We start from the raw sequence: 17,542 nt of genomic DNA, 5'->3' as shown, positions 1-17,542 counted from the left end.
TTAAAACATCAAATTGTGGGGGTGGGGGTTGGATTGGGGATGTTTACTCTGAAAAAAATATAAGCATGCACCATAAACTGTAGACATTGGGGGAGCACAATTTTTTAAACTAACATCCTTTTTTAAAATTTTATTTGAGTTTATTTATTTATTTTGAGAAAGAGAGAATTCGAGCAGGGTAGGGGCAGAGACAGCAGCAGGGAGACAGAATCCCAAGGAGGCTCCACACTGTCAGCGCAGAGCCTGATGCAGGGCTTGAAGTCACAAACTGTGAGATCATAACCTGAGTAGAAATCAAGAGCTGGACACTTAACCGATTGAGCCACCCAGGCGCTCCTAAAACTAAGCATCTGTAAAAATTTCTTTGTTCTATGGCTCTAGCACCCAAACAAAATGAAATCTTATAAAGGAAAACAAAAAATAAAGCCACACACACAAAACCACACTTCTATGGCTCCATTCCAAATTTGAATGATTTTTCCAAGAAAAACAGACTACATCAAACACAGATGATTCTCAACTTTCCCTAAATGGACACTTTCTCTGACACTATACATTTAAACTCTTAAACCACCTTTCCTATGCAGAATTTCGTCTTTTCTCCATTACCTGACAAGTGATGAAACTGAGTTACCAGAGTAGGGGTGGACCTAATCTTTGTCAGAGTCCAGGCGGTGAGCGTTCCTGGGCTAGGCTTGTGGGGGTGCCGGCCTGTGCCCACAGAAGTGTTTCTTTGCCCAACAAGCATGTGGTCTTCTTCCTTACCCTAGCCATCACTCAGAATAAAATGTGGTGGTCTTGTCAGTAGTTTAACCGTGAAGAACTCCTCATAACTGTGGGGGTTTTCAGAACAAATTCAGTATTTATTTGTAGCACTGGTGTTCAAGAAACTAACAAAGCTCCCACTTTAGTAAAAAAACAAAAACAAAAACAAAAAACTAGCGGGCTTTTTTGGACACTGAAATTTTATATACAATATTTCCCTTTAAATCTTTTAAACCATCCCTTACTGACCATTAAAAAGCCTTATCTGCAGAAACACTTCCTTGGACTTATTTTCCTGGCGTTTATTCCTGAAGCATGTCTCTTGCCACATTACATTGGTTCTTTGTCTCCCACTTGAAAGCGCTTCTTTCATGTTGTTTTTCAAACTTAGCATTTTTAAGGTTAATCCTACTCAGCAGCAATCAGGAGTTTAAGAATCTCCTATGAATTTCCTGAATTCTATTTAGGATAAATAAGCTATGTTTTTATATTTGGTCAAGACTTTGATGTGCTTTAAATCATCATAACCTTTCTCATTTCACATGTAAGATGGTTACTCAAGAGGCTCTTTCCACACTTTTGTTCTTCTTTCTCATTACCTTTTTTCCTGATCTCTTGAAGGATGGGTGCTGGGAAATATAGGGAAACACCAACTCTTACGGATAAATCAGGAGCCGATGACCTGGTCATAGTCCCATCTGATTTCTTCAAACCCTACATGCAGCTTTCTTCCTTCTGTTCTCTGTACAACTGAAGAACAGTCTTACTGTCAGCAGCTAGTTTTGGGTGTTGTCTTTTTTAAAAAATCCTCTGCCAGGGGGAAAAAGAATTCCCATTTACTGCATGTAATTTTCCCCACTGAGGTCAGTGGAAGCTGAGCAGCCAAACAGTGGCAATCCTTGCTTAATCAGCAGAAAGAAATGCAAGCTAATAAAAGACATCCAGGAGAGAAGAAAGTGCTGGAACAAAGAAAAACCTACAAAAAAAGATGGAAGAGCCAGGATCCAGAGTGGAAGAAAAATTTTGTTTCATGAAAATGGGAAAAGGACACGGCCCAGGGGGATAAAACATAGACTGAACTACCATACGGCAGTGGTGCTCTTACCAGATCAGCACTAACCAGATTCAGAAACAACCCTGAAGACCATCCAGTTCAACTCCTTTTATTTGTTAACTGATGAGAAAATAGGCCAGAAAGAGTAGTGACTTGCTTAGTAGCGGTGCTAAAAGCTGAGTTTCTTCCCTGACTCCTGGGTCAGGACTCTTTTCACTAGTAGAGGACCAAAGAGCACCTATGTCATGCATTGCAACATATATGTATCACACATGTACTCCATTTGGTGTTGGTAGTGGGGGACACAATGATCTGTGCTGTAATTGTTATTACCTAGTTCTAATCAAAAAGTAACGTAGCAAAATATTTGGGCACCTATAGTTAAAACATTATAATAATCATGCACTGTGATACTTCTACCTGATTAGACAAATGGAATGCAAAGTCCAGAAATAGACTCAAATCTCAAATCAGTGGAAGAAATATGGGGACAATTGGATAGACATTTGGAAAAAGATAAAATTGGATCCATACATTAGGATAAGCACCAAACAGACCAGAGATATAAACATAAAACACGAAATTATATAAGTAATAGAAGAAAATATGAGAATTGCTTTATAACCTGGAAGAAAAAAATCTTCCCAGCTGAGACTCAAACTCCAGAAGCAATAAAAAGAAAAGGAAAATCTAATTATATAAAAAACTTTTAACTGTCAAAAAACAAAAAGCAAATTCCACTGTAATAAAGTCAAAGGCAAACTGGAAAAAATTTGCAACCATAAGACAAAGGGCTAATATTTCTGAGTTGAAAAAAAAAATTCTATTTGGGGGGAAGGAAGGACCCACAACAATATAGAAAAAAATGTCCAAAATGTAAAAGACAGTCACAGAAGAAAAAATTTTAATGGCTCCTGAAAACAGAAAGATGTACAACTTTCTTCAAATTAGAGCACTGTATTTAAAATTACCCTGAGATACCGATCCCAGCGGATTGCTATAAATCCAACAGTTCAACAACAAAGTGTATGGTGAGGTGACAGAGAATGACACCGTGATTCACTGTTGAGGGGGCTGCAGAATGGTATGGACTACACAGAAAAATGCGGTAATATCCAGACAAATTCCAAATGCATTTACCTTTTCACCAAGCAATCCTACTTCTAGGAACCTTTTTCAAAGATTCATCGGACAAAATATGAAGTTACTTAGGTGCCAGGGTATTCACTGGCATTATCTGTAACAGCAAAAGTCTGGTAACAACACAGATGTTCATAATAGGGACTGGTGGAATAAACCATGGTAAGTACAATCCCATAAAGAGTACTAAGCATTGTGAAATGAATGTGAAAGATCTCTATTTGCTGATGGGAAATGATCTTCAAGATACATTAAGGAAAAAAAGAATAAGATGTATAACAGCATATTTAGTATACAGCCCTTAATACAAGCAAAGGGAATAAGAACATACAATACATACATATTTTAATATGTTTGCAAAAAAAAAACAAAAACAAAAACAGACAGACAGACTGTTAAGATAAAACCAAAAGTTAATACAAATAGTCACCAATAGGAGGAAGAATAGAATGGGGTGAAGGGGACACAGAAGCAAGATTTCTCTGAATATATCTTGTTATATAGTTTTGACTTAAGCAGTCCCTAAAAACTATTAACTAATAGAAACAAATGAACCCAACTTTAGGTAAAGTTGGTGACATAAACATAGAGAAAAAAACATTATTTCAAGTTGTATTAGACAACAGAATGGACTATACATCCTTAGTGAATTATATTCTAAGAACAAAGAGAACTACAAAGAAATCTTAAATTTTATTCAATAGTGTGTAATCTGTCTCTAGCAATATTGGCATTATTTGAAACTATTGTACGATGATATGAATGAACAATTTTGTTAATGCTGTTAGGAACCATTTATAGGAAATATGGTGGACAGAGAAACAAATTAAATGTTTACGAGGAAGCAAACATAAATCCAGAATGAATAAATGAGTTCTGGCAACAAGCCAGTGGCATGGGAAAAAAAGGGGTGGGGAGGTGGGACAAGAAACTTATCCACATGGGTTCTAACCTGATCATTTCTATCTTGTCAGTTCATCCATGCCATTAAAAACTTTGTTGAGTACTCTTGTTTCCAGCAGAAAATTCAGTCTGAATAGCCAACTATGTTACCAAAAACAGAAAATGTAGTACTTTTACTCTCAAATAAGCATGACAGATGTTATGAGTATAAGAAATGAAGAAATGAAGGGGCGCCTGGGTGGCTCAGTCAGTTAAGTGTCGAACTTCAGGTCATGATCTCACGGCTCATGGGTTCAAGCCCCCTATCAGGCTCTGTGCTGACAGCTTGGAGCCTGGAGCCTGCTTTGGATTCTGTGTTTCCCTCTTTCTCTGCCTTTCTCCCGCTCATGCTCTGACTCTCTCAAAAATAAACAAACAAACAAACAAACAAAAAACCCCCCCAAAAAAGGAAGAAAGAAAAAAAGAAAGACAGACAGACAGGGGTGCTAGGGTGGCTCAGTTGGTTAAGCGCCCAACTCTTGGTTTCAGCTCAGGTCAGGACTTTGCATTCTGTATTAGCCCTGCACTGGGCTCCGTACTGTCAGTGCTTGAGATTCTCTCTCCCTCTCTCTCTGTCCCTCTCAAAATGAATAAACTTAAAAAAATATTTTTTTTAGGGGCGCCTGGGTGGCTCAGTTGGTTAAGCATTCGACTCTTGGGTTTGCGCTCACGTCATCATCTCACAGTTTGTGAGTTCAAGCCCTGCATCAGGCTCTGCGCTGTCTCCCTCTCTCTCTGCCTCTCCCCTGCTCACGCTGTCTCTCTCAAAATAAATAAACTTAAAAATATATATAAGAATAAAAAAAATTTTTTTTAAGAAATAAAGACAAACTACTGTACTCTTATGGTGATGAGCACTAAGTATAGAATTGTTGAATCACTATATTGTACACCTGAAACGAATAGAATACTGTATGTCACCTATACTGGAACCAAGATTTAAAAACTTCATAAAAATATAAAATGGGAATCAGTAAAAAAAGAAAAAAAAACCAGACAGACAGACAGACCGACTGGGCTTCTAAATTGTTGATTACCATGGGACAGTTGTTCCCTGGCAGGGCAATCTGTTACACCTTTCACAAGGTTGGGGTAATATATCCTAGGACAGGGCATTTCACAAAAGAGTATGTTAAATGAATATACAGCTTAGTCTCTAGAATACAATAGTTGCTTCAATAGCTGGAACTCCTGACTTGACAGACTTATCTAAAATGCAATTTGTCTGAAATCGTATCTAAAATAAATTTTAACAAACACTTAAGGCTATACAAAATTATTTGAGTAATAGTAATATATGGTATTATTTTACTTGATGAGAGCTTCCAAAAACATAAGGGCAGATTGTTACAATTCAAATATATTAAAAATGTTTCCCCTTTATCTTTTTGAAAATTTTACAATAATCTTTGAATAATAGGAAGCAATTTGGTTATGTCCCCAAACTTGAAATGAGAAATACTGTCACTACCATCGTATTGGAATTTTCTAATATATACAGCAGAATCTAATCTCAACAAAGCCTAAACCCAAATTCATTTGAGTCCGTAAGTTAATGAAATAACATGTTCCTGGTTTCAGGGAAAAAAAAGTACTGGTAAGTATAATGGGACTGGGTAATTCTATTTCCACATTGATGTAATGAGACTTCCTAAAATTGTAACAGAGATTTAGGTGTCTGGTAAGCTGACCCTCAGTCTCACCCCTTGAAGTATAACAGTATATACAGGAGCTAAAATGTAAGAAATCTAAATGTCAAAACAATCGTTCTCTATTTCCACAATATTGCTGAACGTAGTATTTTTAACACATTACTTTTAAGCACTAAGATTGATGACTGGTTTCTGAAATCCATAGAAAGAATCTTATTAAGAGTCCAAGGGTGAACTCTCCAAGTAAAGTGGGAATAAAGCACCTGATCAATAATAAATCTCTAACACTGCAGACTTTTAAAATATAGATATTTTTTGAGGAACATGAATTTCATACAAAAGGTGACTCTTAGAGTATAGTTTCTTTTCTAAGAAAATAAACTTCAAATTTTAATATAATAAATTCTGTTTGGGGTAAAATCTGGGGCAAAGGAATGGCAAATTTAGAGAAAAACAAAGGATTAACAACAAGGCATAAGGAGATCTTCTTTACATGTAACATGCTAAGAATTGGTTTTTAAATAGTAACAATTTGGTAATGAAAATCCCGTAACTTTATTTGCTTTCTTTTCTTTTTTTTAAAAAAAATTTTTTTTAACGTTTTATTTATTTTTGAGACAGAGAGAGACAGAGCATGAACGGGGGAGGGGCAGAGAGAGAGGGAGACACAGAATCGGAAACAGGCTCCAGGCTCCGAGCCATCAGCCCAGAGCCCGACGCGGGGCTCGAACTCACGGACCGCGAGATCGTGACCTGAGCCCAACCGACTGAGCCACCCAGGCGCCCCTATTTGCTTTCTTTTCTAAGGTAAAGTGGATATTCTGGGAATTAGATTTGAGCTTTTACAGATTATTCATACAATCAATCCACTAAAGGGTGAAGCAGAAGCTACTACAAATCTAGTCACATTTTCTAAAACTCATGACCAAAGTTTTGCCTTTGACGTTATTTTGTGCAATTTTATTTCTTTAAAAAATTTTTTTTAATGTTTATTATTTTTGAAAAACAGAGCACAAACAGGGGAGGGCAGAGAGAGAGGGAGACACAGAATCTGAAGCGGGCTCCAGGCTCCGAGCGGTCAGCACAGAGCCCGACATGGGGCTCAAACTCACAAACCCTGAGATCAGGACCTGAGCTGAAGTCAGATGCTCAACTGACTGAGCCACCTAGGCTCCCCTATGCAATTTTAAAACTATAAATTGCTTTCTCAGTAAGGCAAAATGTGAAACATTCTGAAGAAATCACCTAAAATTGATACAATTATTTCTGAAACACAAAATCAAATGAATACATGGTCACTCCAGTTGTATCGAAGATGTCTCTGGACGGAACAATACATATACCCACTCACTAAACGAAGTTGAGTTGCATAGAGAAAAAAGATCCTTAACCTAAAAGACATAAAATAAAACATGTTTATCTGACCATATGAATTTAACTAAAAGCATGAGATGCTCATTTAAAAATGTAGTCTTGCTTATGTGTAGTCTGGGCTAAATGATCCTTTGTACCAGAAAGATAATGACAAAATAACCCCATATGTAAGTACTTTGGTACTTCCGAAAAAGGAAGATTGAAGTGGTTGATAAATCTGAAAAGCTGATTATACATAATAATCAGCATGTTGGGGGAGCACCCGAAAATGAAACATAGATTGTATTCTGTTATTTTAAAAAGTGACGGGACAACGGAACCATTTTAGAAGAACATGAAAAGGCAGGAGTTAAAAATAGTTAAATTAACAGCTTAGAAAAGGACGGTCAAGTTCGTGTTCAACATTTTCCAACGTGTAAAAAGAATACGGAGTAGAGGCTTTAAAAAGAGAACCGCACATTCTTCATGAGGCAATGTCAGAATGTGGAACCTGAGCTCAAATACACAGAAATGAGTGAGGGCCAGGTCTAATGGGCACGAGGCACCACATCCTCTGGCAAATTGGGAGGTAGATGGGCATGCTCCATGCTGTAAATTGAAAAACAAACAAACAAACTTGGGGGGCCCATTTTGTTGCGTGTGCACCTCTTGCACTAAATTTGAGTCAGCACCAATGACAGCGCTGCAGTCCTCTGTGGACTGATCAGGTGGCTGCAGAGCTCGGGCTCACAGCCGCACAGCGCAGCTGAGCGGGCAAGCACAGCCCACAGCCAGAAGCGGCTCCCACTCTCCAGAGCAAGGCGACCTTTAAAGCTTAAGTTTCCCGGAGAAAATGAGATGCTGCTGCTGAAGACGACACTATGGTAAGCTGTTATTTAGATCAGTAAAAGACTGACTTGGGAATTTTTTTCCTTTTTTTAAAGAAAAAGTCAACGTGAGGATTGAATATATATTCAGTAGCAAGCAAGTGCATGCACCAGAAATTTGCTGCAGTGTCAGTGGAGGGGTTTCTTTTTAATATTCATTCACTTTGTAAATATACACGCTGCTTTCTTTTAGAATCGGCACTGAAATATACATAAGAAAATCACTATAAAATGGGAGGTTTAAATTATGGTATTGGTCTGAATTTTTCAAGTGCCTTGAAATGTTTTGCTAGGACATATTTATCCCAAAGAGACAAAGATGAATTTCAAAGTATTGTCTTAATATCTAAATCAAATCTTACTCTGTACACAATATTGACTATTACATTACCGCAGAGATTTAAAAAAAAACAAAAACAAACAAAAAAAAAAAACCCAAAAAAAACCCCAGGCACGACAGCCATTTTTTCCTATCTGAGTAAGAAGGGATAGTCTCAAAAAGAGTAACAGCTTAAGATTCTGACTCTCTATTTGCAGAGAATGCCATTTTGTAATTTTAAGGCTCTGGGAAGATAAATAAGAAAGACTGGTAAAGGAAGGGAAAAAAGAAGGGAGAAAATACAGGAGCAAGTAGGGGGAGAGAGTCCCTCTCTACCACATAGCCCCAATTGAAGGATTAAGCATTTGGACTATAAATGAAGGGGAGCTTTGTTAGTTTAATCACTGGAACAATTATAAAAGGACTCAACAACAACGAGGTTTATTGAAAATTTTGCCTAATGCTAACTGACCCACGCAGATGCCTAATTGTGTTTGCATATTAAAAGAAGGGTGTATCTGTTTGTTTCCAGGCTTTGATGGAATATCAGATATTGAAAATGTCTCCCAGCTTGTTCATCCTTCTGTTTCTGACACCTGGTATTTTATGCATTTGTCCTCTCCAATGTATATGCACAGAGAGGCACAGGCATGTGGACTGTTCAGGCAGAAACTTGACTACATTACCATCTGGACTGCAAGAGAATATTATCCATTTAAATCTGTCTTATAACCATTTTACCGATCTTCATAACCAGTTAACCCAATACACCAATCTGAGGACCCTGGATATTTCAAACAACAGGCTCGAAAGCCTGCCTGCTCAGTTACCTCGGTCCCTCTGGAACATGTCTGCTGCTAACAACAACATTAAACTGCTTGACAAATCTGATACTGCTTATCAGTGGAACCTTAAATATCTGGATGTTTCTAAGAATATGCTGGAAAAGGTTGTTCTCATTAAAAATACACTGAGAAGTCTTGAGGTTCTCAACCTCAGTAGTAACAAACTGTGGACAGTTCCAACCAACATGCCCTCCAAACTACATATCGTGGACCTGTCTAACAATTCCTTGACACAAATCCTTCCAGGAACATTAATAAACCTGACAAATCTCACACATCTTTACCTGCACAATAATAAGTTCACATTCATTCCAGATCAAGCTTTTGACCAACTCTTTCAGTTGCAGGAGATAACCCTTCACAATAACAGGTGGTCATGTGACCACAAACAAAACATCACTTACTTATTGAAGTGGGTGATGGAAACAAAAGCCCATGTGATAGGGACTCCCTGTTCTAGCCAAATATCATCTTTGAAGGAACATAGCATATATCCCACACCTTCTGGATTTACCTCAAGCTTGTTCACCCTAAGTGGGATGCAGACAGTGGACACCATTAACTCTCTGAGTATGGTAACGCAGTCCAAAGTGACCAAAACCCCCAAACAATACCGAACGAAGGAAACAACGTTTGGTGCCACTCTAAGCAAAGACACCACCTTTGCTAGCACCGACAAGGCTTTTGTGCCCTACCCCGAAGACACATCCTTAGAAACCATCAATTCACACGAAGCAGCAGCTGCAACTCTAACTATTCATCTCCAAGATGGAATCGTTACAAACACAAGCCTCACTAGCTCAACAAAATCGTCCCCAACACCCATGACCCTAAGTATTACTAGTGGCATGCCAAGTAATTTCTCTGAAATGCCTCAACAAAGCACAACCCTTAACTTCCGAAGGGAAGAGACAACCACAAATGCAAAGACTCGCTTACCTTCTGCGGCAAGTGCTTGGAAAGTCAACGCTTCATTTCTCTTGATGCTCAATGCTGTGGTCATGCTGGCTGGCTGAGGGGCCGCAGCGTTTGAAGCCAATGAAAGAGCTCCCCCCTGATGTACAGTTGGGAAAATATGCCCCTATCTAACCAGTGATTCAAGCTACATAAGTATTCGAGAAAGCCAGTCTCACATTTCTGACTCTGATGTACACGAAGTAACTTGTCTTAAAGAAAAGAAGTGCACAATGTCTCGGTACTCGCTGCTATTTTACTGTCTTAAGTAACACGACTGAGTTTCTTTCTTTTTAATGAAATGTTTTCTTTTTGAGGCTTCAATTTACTGCACAAAATGTAAAGCATCTAAACTTTAATATGTATTTTATGTATGTTTACACTGTCAAACATCTGGGAAAAAAAAAATAAAAGGTCTATGCTCATAATTGTGTCATTTGGCTTTCTAGTCAGACCAACTTAATCTTTTCAGTGTAATTGAAATGACCGAACCATTTTTGTCCTAGGGTACTCTGGTAAAGTCTGTGCGGTAGATGAAAGAAATGTTGGAGGTATCCAAGGATTTTGCCACTAAAGTGTAACTGTGGTTGCTACCCCATGAATGGTTATGCCACATCATTATTTTACACACAAGCCATAATTGTTTCAAATCTAAATGATGTCCTGCTTCTGAGGAACTCTTGGCTACTTTACAGATTATATAATGGACAAAAGCTCTTCAAAAAGCTAGAAGACACTAGGCTTTGCATTTTAATCAGGAAAGTTTAACGGCTTTGTTTTTTGCATTTAAGGAAAGTATTAAAAAGATCATAAAAAGTTTGGCTTTACAGATATGTAAAGGGACAGTTTTAGCGCATATTTAACAGACCATTTGCTAATGAAAAATTTACACATTTACAAAATGAAAAGTCTTCTACGTATAGGAGAGGGATATTTACCTTTTGTACGTCGGATGTCAGAATCTGATTTACCTCAATTAAAAATAAGGATAGATTAGGGATAAAATCCTGGGGGTCTGACAAACATGGGCACTACTAAGGAAGAAACAGGCAAGGAGAAGGGGAAGAAAAGATGGGGTTCACCTGGTGCCACAACTGGGTGATGAACCCAATACAACACACAATATAGGACTAGGGCTGGGCCTAAGACCGATGTTCACACTCCAAATCAAACTGCACTGGGCGCAGCTAGAAGAAAATGGCGAATTTGCTACAAATACAAAAAAGAAAGCCACCTTATGAATTAGAGACGAACAAAAGTAATAGCCACGAGTCAGAAAAAGAAGCCCTGAAACAAGGCTAGATTAAAATGCAAGACAGCATAGCTGAAATAGGCCACAAATGAGGGATTTAAATTGTGAGACATAAGGAAGGCTCTATTTCAAGCAATTCCTAGAGTTGGGAGAGTCCAGAAAGAAACTCTGATGCTCCTTCCTAGGAAATTTTAAAATAAGACAAGACTTCTTTCCAGGTTTGGGAACCTTTCTATTTGGAGAGACAGAAAAGGAATAACCCTCTAACGTACTCTTTTGGTTTTAAAGGCCCGGGCTTATGGGAAAACTACTGTTAAGCTTCAATAAGGCGATTTCTCTCCTAGGCTGACTAGTACAGTGGCTCTTAAACATTCCCCTGCCCCAGCAAACCCAACTCACCATGTCAGGGAATCTCACCATGAAGAAAGGGGGTTATTTGAAAAAGTCCCCTAAATGGTTTTAAAATTCATTACCTTTCTAAATGGGCAAGCTGCTTCCACTCCTCCTCGTCACTGACCTAGTCGCTTTGCCAGCGATGGTAAAGACTACTCACTTATGGAGCGCCTGGGTGGCTCAGTCGGTTGAGCGTCCGACTTCGGCTCAGGTCATGATCTCATGGCTCGTGAGTTCTCAAGCCCTGCGTCAGGCTCCGTGCTGACAGCTCAGAGCTTGGAGCCTGCTTCTGATTCTGTGTCTGCCTCTCTCTCTGCCCCTAACCCACTTGCATTCTGTCTCTGTCTCTCTCAAAAATAAATAAACATTAAAAAAAAAAAAAAGACTAGTCACTTACACACCCTCCTCTACCAAACACTTATGTCAGGTTTCTGAAACACATAGAGTGAGCTTCCCAACAAGTAGGTTTCTTAGATGTCTTTCACTCTGAGGGTGCCAAAAATACAATGCTGTCTTAGAAGTGCTACAGGGACAAGTGACAAGAAGGTGAAATTATGGATTACAGCATTAGTAGCATCTATGGATTACACCAATCTTCCTGACTTGTCTGCAAAACGCAAAGGAAAAAACGGAGTAAATTTACAAGTCAACTACACAGACTTCAAATCCTTAGAAAGAAGTATTACCTAGCCTTAAAGTAATTAGATAAACTTCCTTCTAAGGAAATTGTGTTCTTATCATTTTTAATGGAGGAGGACTCATTATTTGCCACTAAGACAAGAACTCCTGTATTACTGGCTCCATAAACATTTCAAAATACGTTAGTCCTCTCAAGCACATTAGCTATATATCCATCCATTCATCCACCCCTCGGGCTTAATTCTATTTTATAAGTAACTTTTGTTTCTCACCAGTCAAGAGGATCCTAATAAGAGCACAAATACAAAGTAAATGCAATAAGGGATAAAACAGCAGGGAAGCATGTGTCGTGCTAAAGTTCTAGGCCTAAATCCTGCTTCTGTCACTTCTCAGCTGTACAATCCCGGCCATGTTACCACTGCTCAGGGTCAAGGTTCCCTCATGTCTAAAATGGACTAGCAGAACTTATTCATAGTGTTTGTCTTGAGGATCAAATGGTGTAATTCACAGACAGCTTATCATACTGTCGTGCTCCCCCCCAACACATTCTATAGGCAGTAATGTTGCTGCTGCTGTTGTTAGGGTTATTATTATTATGGATATGCCCAAGCCCAATGCTTTTGAGAAATGCAAGTAGGAATACCCAAGCTCCACACCTTAACAGCAACAGAATGAAAGGGTGTGCTGGCTTCAGTCGCTGCTTTTCCACCCTCCAGAGTTCAGGTTCAGATGTATTAGTGGAATAGGGATGCAGAAGAAAGAGAAACATTCACTATCACAGCAGAAGAAGAAGATGTCTTCTGTGGCTAAATTAAAAGATCACAAGTATGTGCTATTCAATAACCTTCCATAACAATGCTCTGAAGCAGCAGCAAATTCCTTTAACCAACACCAAAGATGTCAAATGAAAGTCAACCTCAAATCTTTTTTAACATTATTCCTTATGCAATGCGTTTTAAGAACTAGACAAAGAATGAGAGCATGCATGGCAAACTACCAGCCAGCATCACAGTTAAAAGTGACAAGTTATATTTCTATTAAAATCAGAATCAGAACAACGATGCCTATTTTGTCATCAATCTTTTCAACATTATTTGGGACATTCCAGAACAGGAATAACAGATACAATTATATGGAAATAGGAAACACAATTATTACTATTAATAAACTGAAATAATGGTCTATCCAAAGGATTCCTCAGGAATGCCTTCAAAAGAATAACCTTAAATAACAAAAAGCATATGGAAACATGAAGGATTTTCTTGTGTGTTGGCAACAAATAGTTAGAAAATTACAGAAGAAAGATACCGTTCATTGCAGCAACAACAAAGCAAATATACAATGCCTGAAATAACATTCACATGAAATGTGCAGGACCGAATGGGGGAAAAGCTAAAAAAGCATTAATGCGAGGTATTAGCTGAAACTTGACGAAGACGATACACAAAGATCTCTCCATTCGTTTATTCTTTCACTCAACAGACATTTATTCAGCACCTGGAATCAAGGCTAAGTACACGAGACACACCTTGAGTGGTACCACAAAAATGAGATTATTTCCGGTATAATTCGTGGATTAAACCAACTCTGACAAATATATTCCAATGAGATTCTTTTTGAGACATGACATAAAACACTTCAAGTCACCTGGAAAAATAAATAGGCAAGAACAGAAAAAAGGAAGACACAGTAGAGGTATCTTACACATTCTCTGGAGGAGAACCCTTCTAAGACAAAATAGTAGGGACATAAAAATAGAAAGGCAGACAGCCACAGCACAGATATGCAAGCACAGTCAGAGTACTGTGCACAGAAGAGAGAATTCTAAGGACTTCCATTTCCTCCCAGGGTTGTTGAGAGGAGTGAGGGCAAAATGACATAATTCATGTAACATGCTTAGAACAGTGCCTACCGCATAGGAAATTCCCATACATTGTTCATTTTAGAAGGAAAAAAAAAAATCACAAATCAAAGGGCAAGGGTAAGACTCAGTATTAAGAATACTGGGGAAACTGGAAAACAGCCTACTTCAACCCTCACTTCACATGATACACCTACACAGCAAACTAAAAATGAGAACATTAAAAAAAAAAAAAAAAAGGAAGTCTTAAAACCAGCAGAAGAATTTAAACGTATTTATAAATCTCTGGGAGACCTTTTTTTTTTTAATTAGGAAAGGGGAAAAAAATCACAAAGAAATTATCGACGGATTTGTCTATATAAAACTCCCAAGTTTCTTTATGTGGAAGTAATGAGCTGAATAAAAATATTCAAAGAGAATACCATAAAGGAGATTGTTCATCAAAAGCTTACAAAATTGATAAGAAAAATATTTAGATTCCCAATGGGTAAATGGGCACAGGACATAACCAGAGCACTTAAAAGACAGGAAGTATCCTGAGAAAAGTATATGGACCTAGGGACTACCACATAATGACTGAAAATGAAAACAAAATGGGATACCATTTTCATCATTAATTCAGCAAGCAATCTTTAAGAAACAGAAATGAAGGCCGGGGAAGCCATCACGAAATAACCACATTCACATGTTGGCACCACTTCTCTGAACGGCAACTGGCAGCCGTGAGGAGGAAACAGCTACCCTGAGCTGCTGCCTAGGCGTCTGGCAGTAGGACAACCCCGCACACACGCAGAGTCTGGCCCTCCGGATAAGGACCTGAGCTTAGGATTTCCACCACCAGTTCCTGCTTTGCTTTTCCTGGTGCACATTGTTAAATAACTACTCAGAGTTGGGCCCGTGAAAAGTTAGTGACTGTCGTCCCAACCACCTTCTAAGTAACAGGTGCTTGTTACCCTGTGCTGTTTCCTGCTTGCCGGTAAGCCGGGACGGAAGCATGCCTTCCTCTAGCTCATTGCGCCCAGCCCCCTGAACACTTCTGGGATCCCTAAGTAATACATCTTTTGACCTTACTTCCTTTGTGTGAGTGTGCCAAAACAAATCAAATCAAAACCACCCCAGGGTTCTCACTTCCCCAAAGTGGAAGCTCAGGTGCTTAGGGAGCTACCTGCCAGCACCATGTGTGTGGTTTGTGCAGGTCATAATCCACAGAGTCCTTTTTTTCCCTTAAATCCCTCCTCTTTTTACAACACAATGTTATGTTAGTTTGAAGTATACAACACAGTGATTCAACAATTCTATACATTACTCAATGCTCCCCATAAGTGCAGTCACCATACAGTGTTACTACAATATTATTAACTGTATTTCCTATTTCCTTTTCATCTCCATGACTCATTTATTTTCATAACGGGAAGTTTATACCTCTTATTCTCCTTCATCTATTTTGCTCATCTCCTAATGCACCTCCCCTTTGGCAACCAGTTTGTTTTCCGTATTTAAAAGTCTGTTTGTTTGTTTTGTTTTGTTTTGTTTTTGATTCCACATAGTGAGATCATATGGTATTTATCTTTTTCTGTCTGGCTTATTTCACTTAGCCTAATACCTTCTAGGTCCATCCATGTTGTCACAAAGATGTCATTCTTTTTTATGGCTAATATTCCATTGTGTGTATGAATGTACGTAGGGGTGTGTGTGTGTGTGTGTATGTGTATTTATATACCACATCTTCTTTATCCACTCACCTATCAATGGGCACTTGGGATGCTTCCATACTGGCTTTGTAAATAACGCTGCGAAAAACATAAGGGTGCACCTATCTTTTCAAATCAGTGTTTCCATTTTCTTTGGTAAATACCCATCATGGTATAACCTGCATATTCTTAATGTAATACACCAGCTACAGGCCTCCCAACACAACAATGTTCAAAAACCTAAAATATTTTAACCTTTAACCTAGTAAATTCTGGGTCAATTCTTTCTAACAGCAGGAAAAATGGAAACAATGCTAAATACCATTAGGACATTAGGTAAGTAGATCATGATCCCACTGACCAGAATATTATGTGTCCAATAAGAATATTTATGAAGAGTTTTTGAAGTATGAAATGTGGAGAATGCAAAAACTAGAAAGCAAAAATTATAGGATATAAACATATAGAACTGTATATTAAACACAACAAAAAAGAGATCTATACCAAAATGCTAATACTGTATACCAAGTACGTTTTATTAACTGCTCTGTCCTTGAAAAATGCAAGAGATCTAAAAAAAGAACTATTGAGACAGCTGTCCAAGAGATCTAGGTCAAGGAGGAAAACAAGAAAATGGGAAGACGAAAAATGAACTGTGAATGGGAAGGGGTGGTCAAGACACGAGAGGGCATCATGAAATGAAGACCAGAGATAGAGAAACATAATCAGCATTCTTGGAAGCACATTCACAGGCACACCTCATTTTAGTGGGCTTCACTTTACTGCACCTTCATACACAGTGCGTTTTCTCATATTGGAGGTTTGTGGCCACCCTGTACTGAGCAAGCCTATTGGCGCCATTTCTCCTACAGCACTTGCCCACTTCGTGTCTCTCACATTTTGGTAATTCCTCCCAATATTTCAAACTTTTTCATCGTAATTATGTTTATTATGGTGACCTGTGATCAGTGATCTTTGATGTTACTACTATATTTGTTACGGGGTGCCCAGAACAGCATCCACATAAGATCGTGAATTAATAAGTAAATGTGTGCATTGTGTCCCTACGACCACTTCCTTTCCTTCAGCCTCCCAATTCCTAGAGACACAACAATATTGGTAGTAGGGCAATTAACGACCCTGCAGTGGCCTCTAACTAAGCATTCAAGTGAAAGGAAGCGTCACATGTCATTCACTGTAAGACAAAAGCTAGAGGTGATCAAGGCTAGTGAGGAAGGCATGTCGAAAGCCAGGACAGGCTGAAAGCCAGGCCTTTGTGAATGCGAGGGAAAAGTTCTTGAAGCTACTGCAGCGAATACACAAATGATAGGAAAGTGAAACGGCCTTGTCACTGATATGGAGAAAGTTTTAGTGGTCTGGAGAGATGATCAAACCAGCCACAACATTCCCTTAAGCTAAAGCCTAATCTAGAGCAAGACCCAACCCCTCTTCAGTTCTATGACAGTTGAGAGAGGTAAAGACGCTGCAGAGCTCCCTTTGAAGCTGGCAGAGAAGTTACTCCATGAGGTTTAGGAAAGAAGCCATGTCTGTAACACACAAATGCAAGGTGAAGCAGGTGCTGATGGAGAAGCTACAGCAAGTTCTCCAGAAGGTCCAGCTAAGATCACTCTGAAAGGCGGCTGCAGTAAACAGCAGATTTTCAGTGTAAGTGCAACAGCCTTCTCTTGGAAGGAGATGCCATTTGGGACTTTTGTAGGTAGAGAGAAGTCAGTCAAGAGACAGGCTGACCCTCTTGTTAGGGGCTAACACAGCAGGATACTAAGTTGAAGCCAAT

At 38.8% G+C, this 17,542-nt stretch overlaps 2 protein-coding genes across 10 annotated transcripts in view; one reads left to right on the top strand and one right to left on the bottom strand.

Annotated features, from left to right (window-relative positions):
* NF1 (neurofibromin 1) overlaps positions 1–17,542 on the bottom strand; it is a 247,612-nt gene that overhangs the window by 63,522 nt on the left and 166,548 nt on the right. The window lies entirely within an intron of this gene.
* Positions 7,617–10,339, top strand: OMG (oligodendrocyte myelin glycoprotein). The gene is made up of 2 exons (XM_025916531.2): positions 7,617–7,790; positions 8,645–10,339. Exons 1-2 carry the CDS (start codon positions 7,788–7,790, stop codon positions 9,971–9,973), a joined length of 1,332 nt encoding a protein of 443 aa, XP_025772316.2. The 5' UTR covers positions 7,617–7,787; the 3' UTR covers positions 9,974–10,339.

This window comes from Puma concolor, chromosome E1 (assembly GCF_028749965.1).
Source record: "Puma concolor isolate L17-30 chromosome E1, mPumCon1.1.hap2, whole genome shotgun sequence".
In the NCBI taxonomy this organism is placed as follows: Eukaryota; Metazoa; Chordata; class Mammalia; order Carnivora; family Felidae; genus Puma; species Puma concolor.
The sequence above is the reverse complement of the archived record's forward strand: the minus strand, read 5'-3'. Positions and strand labels throughout refer to the sequence as shown.